The sequence below is a fragment of the Phalaenopsis equestris genome, unplaced genomic scaffold (genome assembly GCF_001263595.1).
Source record: "Phalaenopsis equestris unplaced genomic scaffold, ASM126359v1 Scaffold000777, whole genome shotgun sequence".
NCBI classification, from domain to species: domain Eukaryota; kingdom Viridiplantae; phylum Streptophyta; class Magnoliopsida; order Asparagales; family Orchidaceae; genus Phalaenopsis; species Phalaenopsis equestris.
Genome location: NW_018165217.1, coordinates 483,249 through 490,790, shown reverse-complemented (window position 1 = coordinate 490,790; position 7,542 = coordinate 483,249). Strand labels below are relative to the sequence as shown.

The window sequence follows — 7,542 nt, the reverse complement described above, 5'->3', positions numbered from 1 at the left end:
AGCCCATACAACTTTTGCTTCAGATATAATTTATTCGTCAGAGATTTAGTCATAAACCGAGTTTTCAATTTCTTTCATATTTCTCCTGTAGATTTCAGATTCATCACGTGATACATAGTCTCGTCTGTCAGACATAGACGTATCGTCGTTGCCGTTCGCTGTTGCAATTCTTTCCAATCTTCATCCTCCATGACATCTGGTTTTGTTGCTCGCAGAGCTTTCAAGATTCCCTGTTGCGCCAACAGATTTTTCACCCTGGTTTGCCACAATACGAAGTTATCAGTTCCGTCAAACTTCACCGCCTACAAATTTCGCACCAGAAAATGTCGTCTGAAAATTATTCCTGCAACAAAACTTTCTGCAAAAAATTCTTTTGCAAAAATCTTTAGAACCCTTTATTTTTTTTGAGAAAAAAAAAGAAAGAAAAAAAAAATTGAAATCTTTGAGCAAAAAAAAAAATTTTCTCTCCGCCTCCAAGAAAAGAAATAAATATTTCATTTATTTCCTCTCCGCAAAAAAGGAATGAATTCAAACAGAGCCTTCCAATTTCTTTCCAGCTTAATTAAAAAGAAAAAAAAAAGGCAAGCTTTCCTTTAAGCGTTCCTCTAATATTCCCTCCTGATTCCTTTCCAATTGCTCCTTTGCAGCAGCGGAGCCAAAAATGGAATATTCTGGAGCAAAAAATGGAATAGCAAGATTCCCTGTTGCGCCAACAGATTTTTCACCCTGGTTTGCCACAATACGAAGTTATCAGTTCCGTCAAACTTCACCGCCTACAAATTTCGCACCAGAAAATGTCGTCTGAAAATTATTCCTGCAACAAAACTTTCTGCAAAAAATTCTTTTGCAAAAATCTTTAGAACCCTTTATTTTTTTTGAGAAAAAAAAAGAAAGAAAAAAAAAATTGAAATCTTTGAGCAAAAAAAAAAATTTTCTCTCCGCCTCCAAGAAAAGAAATAAATATTTCATTTATTTCCTCTCCGCAAAAAAGGAATGAATTCAAACAGAGCCTTCCAATTTCTTTCCAGCTTTCCTGAAATCGGACCCAACTTCCTTCTACTGAGGGAATATTCCTCTAATATTCCCTCCTGATTCCTTTCCAATTGCTCCTTTGCAGCAGCGGAGCCAAAAAAAAAAAGGCAAGCTTTCCTTTAAGCGCCTCCCTGCAAGAGAATATTGATTCCTTTCCAATTGCTCCTTTGCAGCAGCGGAGCCAAAAATGGAATATTCTGGAGCAAAAAATGGAATAGAATATTCCTCTGGTAGCCTCCGCTCCTTTCCCTTCCCTTCCTGCTGCAACGCCGAAAGCAGGCCTCCGCCTCTGTCGCAATTCAACCTGCTGCGAACTCCTTCCGCCGCCGAAGCCGCCTGATTGAGGGGGAAGGATCGCTGGTTCCTGTTTGTGCACCGGGAGCCTCCGCGTCGTGGCCCGTCCGCCTTCGACCCCGCAGTCCGCTTCCCTGAGCCGCGCCGCGATCTAGAGCCTCTCCTGCCGCTGCTGCAAACTAGTTCCTTATGCAGAACGGCGCGAGGATAAAAATTTTTCTTCCCCTCTACCTTTTCTCTGATACCACGAGAAAATTAGGGCGAAGAAAAACAGTAATCGACACAAATCCAGAAGAACACAGAGATTTAACGAGGTTCGGCAAAGATGTCTACATCCTCGGGAGCAGAGCGGCGAGTTCCTTCCAATATTCAGAAAAGAGGTTACAGAAATCAGGGATACCTCCTGGGGTTACTAACAGGCCTATTTATGACCCCAGGAGTAAACCTTAGGCACAATATGTAATTACAACATTAACCCTGTACCAAACCGCGGGGCTTTGCCCCCGCACCCCAACCCACGTAACTTCCTAATTTGGACAGATTCTTCCGCTCCGCTCCGCTCCGCTCCGCTTCGATCCAGCATCTGTCCCGATATGGTATATGAGTCATACCATAACAAGCATTGAATCTCAAGAAGCTTAAACCAATCCACATCTTTACAAGCATTTAGTTGGATTGCAACAATATCTAAACTTAACCCGAACGGACATTGCATTTGTTGTAAATACCCTTTCTCAACATCTTCAAAAACCTCTTCAACTCAACTAACAAAATCTCAAACGTCTTCTCCAATTCATTAAAGGAAAATTACAACTTGGTATACCTTTTCAAATTGGCCCCCTATTACTTCAAACTTATGCCGATGCCAGCTAGGCTAGTGATCCAACTGACGGGAAATCAATTACAGACATTTTTACATTCCTCAGACCAAATTTACTATCATGACATGTCAAGATCAACCAACTGTTGTAAGATCATCAACCGAAGCAGAATGCAGAGCTATAGCATCTGTAGCCACCGAGTTATCTGGTTGGGATTGCTTTTCCAAGACTTTTCTATAATTCGTCATGATCTCACAACCATTTATTGTGATAATATGTTTGCCATGACAATTGTTCACAATCCTGTATTCCACACCCGCACAAAACATACAGAGATAGACTATCATTTTATCCTGGATTAGATGAAGTTGAATAAAATTATTTTATCATATCTACCTTCTGAAGAACAAACAACTGATATATTCACCAAAGCGCTTTCAACCTCATGGTTCCACAAGCTTAGACACAAACTAACATTATCTACTGCAGACAATGTTAGTTTGATGGGGCATAATAAAGATGATTTCCATTCTCAAGATATGGGGTCCAGAATAACCCCAATAGCTCTCTGCATAATTTTACCACAGTATATATTTCCTGTTCTCTAATATAAATACTTTGATGTATCTATACTGTGCGGTGTAGTGAAATAATATTTTCTTCTTCTCTTTTTTTATCTTCTTCTTGATGCTGCTCTCACAATCCCCTCGCATCTTCTTTTCTTTTCTTTGGTTTATAGTTTTAAGTTACTTTCATTTTCATTTTGTTATAGTAAATTTCTAAAATACATAAACCTGAACATTAGCGCCAGGGAAATCTTACCGGGTTGCTTTCTCCTTGGTTTTCTTCGACACAACCAGATGCTAATTGTGGAAATTAGAACAATTGCAACTACTACAGGAACTGTGATTGCCACAACAGTGCCCACTTTACTGCTTCCTGCATTATGATGTTAAATTTATTAATTGAAACAAGGTTAGAAAATATATAGCAAAACAAGCGATTATGGTACAAGAAAATTGTAACCAAAGTACCCGTTCCAATGATTAATTATACTTATTTTGAGTTTTTATAGAAAGAATTAGGAATGAATGGGTAGAGAGTAAACTGCCCGAAGTGGTCAAAGTGGAGTTGTGGCATTGAGACTACAGTTGTCTAATTCTTTTGGGGGTCAATTGGCTGATTTTTAGTTATGCTGAGGTCAATATAAATATATTAGAATTGTATGGTATGTATGTAAATCACTTTAATTTGCTTTGCATTGTCTCATCTATAACTGTAAGAAAAATTTGATGTTTGAGGTGAATGCGAAAAAGTGAAAAAGGTAGAGATAGATTACTAATCCTATATGATTGTATATTACACTAAATGTTTTCTAAACTGATTTTTATTTTACAGTAACTAAATAAGTTCAAAAATTAGTTTTTAGAATATTAGCTGATATGCTGAAACGTAAGTCTCTAGCAAAGAGGAAGAAATTTCCTCAACCACTGAACTCCAAACGGAGCAAGCCAACTAAAATTCAGCACAGCAAAACATGTTTTTAGGATATAATTGAAACGTTAGAGCATTATAGACTTTTTTAGGCATTTAGGTGGGGCTATGATGCAAATCGGAGTAGGAAGTAGTCTTTTACATTTACCAGAATGCTTTACAATAAGTAAATAAAGCCAAGAAGTACTATGTTGAAACAATGAAAGAATAAACTATGCAAGTATCGTCACGAAACCACAGGTGAACTTTACTCTACTGGAAGAGAGAACATAAACTCGTTTCTTCGGGGCGTGGCCTTCAAAAGAAAATTAAAAAAAAAAATAGTCATACCAGAACAATTAGCTTAATTAAAACAATTAGAAAGAATTGTAGAGCATAACTCACATAGGCTAACCACTCCATAATATATTGATTCAAGTAAAGGCTACGAAGAATAGTCAAATTTTGTTATAATTATCAATGCCCACGGGTCCTACTCATACTGTATGACTCTTGAGAGTTTTTAAATCCATCTATCTATGTCATTACTTTTTTTTCTTTTTTTGTTTCATAATTTGAAATTTTTTCTATTTGGTCCTTAATAATAAGTAAATGAAAGTACAGTGACATTTTATTTACTTAAAAATCTGAAACTAAACTAGTATAAATGGGAAAGATTGTAAGACAAACATCCAAGTATAGAGAATACGGGGCCTAGAGTGCTAAAAAATAATTATTTATTTAAAATCATTTAAGAAATATAGCATTTTAAAATAGATAAAATTTCTTCCCAATCATATAATCTCTGGAGCTGTATTACCTCCATGAGATGAATCTGCCGTAGGCCGGGTAGTATTTGCCGTGGAAGACCCGTTTGTAGGCGACAGTTGCTCGGCCGAGACAGTTTGAGTGTTAAACATGAAAACCTTGATGTTTGAGGTGATGTCGGGAGCGTAGAGGAAGTTTTGGCTGGAGTAGCGGAGTAGGCATAAATCATACCATATGCTGGCGTCCTTCTGGTTTGGGCAGAACTGCCGGATCTCTTTTATGGCGGTGTGGATGCAGGAGCGACAGTTGAAGATATCGGTGTCACCACGGCAGAGGATAAGGCCGGTAACGCTATCGGGAATGCTGCCTGTTGTGAAAGTGGCGAAGCCTGTGGCAGAGGCGTTGGAGGAAAGGGTGGAAAGAAGGACGTTGAGGTTGGAGCTGTAGGTACTGTAAGTGGAGAAGTTTCCTGTGCTGCCGCAGACATTGTAGAGTAGGTATGCTGTTGCCGGAGAGGCGAACAAGGATAGGAGAACGAGGAGGAGGAAAGCCAGGGAAGTGGGACTGCTCATACTGGCAACAATTCTGACGAGGTTGTTCGATTCTAATTTCTAGATGAGGTGAAGAGTCCAGCCAAGGTCTTCCTCTACTCAAATAATCAATAATTCATTGCTGAATATTTTGTGGTGGTGGGGCTGGAATTCCATCAAACCAAGTTTGAAGACCTTCCATGACATTAAAGTTGCGGGTCGTTTTTTTGTTTGTTAAGTTGATGAATTCCGCTGACTGATCTGTTAACAATTTTTACTAAGAAAGCTTTCGGAAACAAATCGGGTGGCTATTTGTTCATGAATAATCTATGTAACAACAAACATACTCATATTTGATGAAAAAAAAAACACCATCAAATGAATTTTGATGAAACTATAAAGATCTTAAAGCATTGAATCTTTGGATTATAAAAATAATACATTTTTTTGAGAGCATATGTGTTTTATGGTTAGTAAATCTATAGTCAGGAGACTACATGGTTCAGAATAATAAAACAATAATGAAAAATTTTCCGCTCATTCCAAAATGTCTTGGATGTTTCACTTAGAAGAATAATTTAAACAGACATGAAGTTATTTTAGGAGCGAATTGTTCTCCAAAATTTTGACACTTACAGTTGAAAGAAGTATCACGAAGAGATAAACTTGATAACTGAAGGTTTGTAAGTTGATTAAAATATATCCTAATGAATGTGATGTTTGCAGTGCTTCAATTCAAGGTATAAAAGACATAAGTTTTTATATTTAAGTGGATGAATATGGTTGCAAGAATTCTTAATGTATACAATTTTAGAACCTTACTCATTACCACCCAACTTTTGTCATCTACTAACACCAACAAACATAAAATTTGTCAGTAAAACAATGTCCATCAATCAATTTTGATGATAATCAATGTCAATACGTAAAATAAGCCCATCCATTATTTACAGTTGATGCTTGCAAGTTTCTAACATTTTGTGTAAGCCTTCACAATTAATGGGCATTTCTTACTATATGGAGACTGACTAGTCATACGACTTGACATTGCCATACTTTTGATGTTTACAATTAATTCCATCCAGTGCCTTTCGAAGAGTATTGTGGAACATCTCATCCGAACCTTTATAATAGCTTGGTTCCCTCTTCAGAAGAGAATGACTGAGCCGACTACCTAATGGTTTCACATGATTTTTGTTGTTTGCCCTCTTTTGTTAACAATCTATTGTTATCCAATGAACAACGACTTCTACATCTGTGAGTCGTCGATACCTAGCAATCTCCCTTATGATCTTCTAATTTTTTTTCTCATATAAGGAAAGTGACCAAACTGACCATCAATAACCTCAACTAAAAAAAAGCAGCAAAATGAATCTAAGGCTATCTTATAAAAAGCAATACGAAGTCAAATAAAATGATTTTAAAAAATTTATTACTGCATATAATTAGCTTAATGAAAAAAATTTAAAAATATTATGTTAAAACATTTTTGTACTTCTAGCCATCAATTTCTTAGTGTTTCTTATTTGTAACTTCATCAAATAAGATAAACAAGCAAATTGGTCATTGCATCAACCATTTCCTCTACCTTGTTAAATCCAACCTTGTTAAATCTTGTTCACTTGAAACTCTATGTTTAGTCACTCATTTAAAAAATTTTACCTTCTCAATCTCAACGCAAGCATGATTAACATTTATAGTACTCTATAATATGATGGCATTGATGAGCAACTTTCTTGACTTATTAGTCGAGATTTTTGGCTCTACTGCATCGTTTTGGGTAGGCTGGATTAGAGTTTTCACCTTGGTGTTTATTTTAGATTTAGTTTGAATGTTCACGTTATCTTTGTTAGTGATTTTTGTAGGCTAAATATCCAAACTAGTTCTATCAATTTCATTGATCATTTTGAAACTATAAAAAGTCACTACCATTCGGTACTTTAATATCAATAGATTCTTTGTCCTTTTATCCACAATGGTTGGGTAATTTCAAATGAACCCTTAGATATAGTAATATCGAAAATAAAAGACTTGAAAGCTTAAATGATCAATAGATAAATTGGGTTGTTGACTTATCTTGAGGTTCAAATAATTAAGTATTACTAATACATGATTAATTTGGAGAACCATGATGAGTTGTTACTATAAATCGGGGTCAGTAATGTTAATTCCCTCAATTTTGCATTGAAATATTCTGATGTAAATAATTTGCATTGATTTTTGCATCGTATTAGCTTCAGATTTTGTTTACTCTACATGTGTGTCTACTTTTGCGCCTGAAAACATCGGAAGAAAAAGAATATTGTAGGATTACCATCGAATTTGAGGCAGATAATATTGATAAACAACAGAACATAATTAACAATTTAGCGTAGCATTTTTTGATGCAAAACACACACAAGTGTGACTCAAATCTATAACAGAAAAAAAATTTAAAAGATCAATTTCATCTTCACAACTTGCACGCAATATTATACATCTCATACCACATTATATCCAGCTATATCATAGATCAAAGGTCTAAAAAAATATCGTTAATGAAAAAGAAGATATTGTCACAAATTAAAATAGTAAAGTTAACAAAAAATTTCACAAAAATGTTCAAATTAATGCTTAAAAATAAA

General features: G+C 35.8%; 1 protein-coding gene across 1 annotated transcript in view; it reads right to left on the bottom strand.

Moving 5' to 3' along the window:
* LOC110031145 (putative cysteine-rich receptor-like protein kinase 20) overlaps nt 1-5,091 on the bottom strand; it is a 14,864-nt gene extending 9,773 nt beyond the window's left edge. Inside the window, exons 1-2 of the mRNA XM_020734213.1 lie at nt 4,441-5,091; nt 2,970-3,086 (exon numbers count right to left, since the gene is read on the bottom strand). Of these exons, the coding sequence (XP_020589872.1) occupies nt 2,970-3,086; nt 4,441-4,960 (637 nt within the window). The 5' untranslated portion in view covers nt 4,961-5,091. The remainder of the gene's footprint in view (nt 1-2,969; nt 3,087-4,440) is intronic.
* Between the last annotated feature and the right edge of the window lie 2,451 nt (nt 5,092-7,542).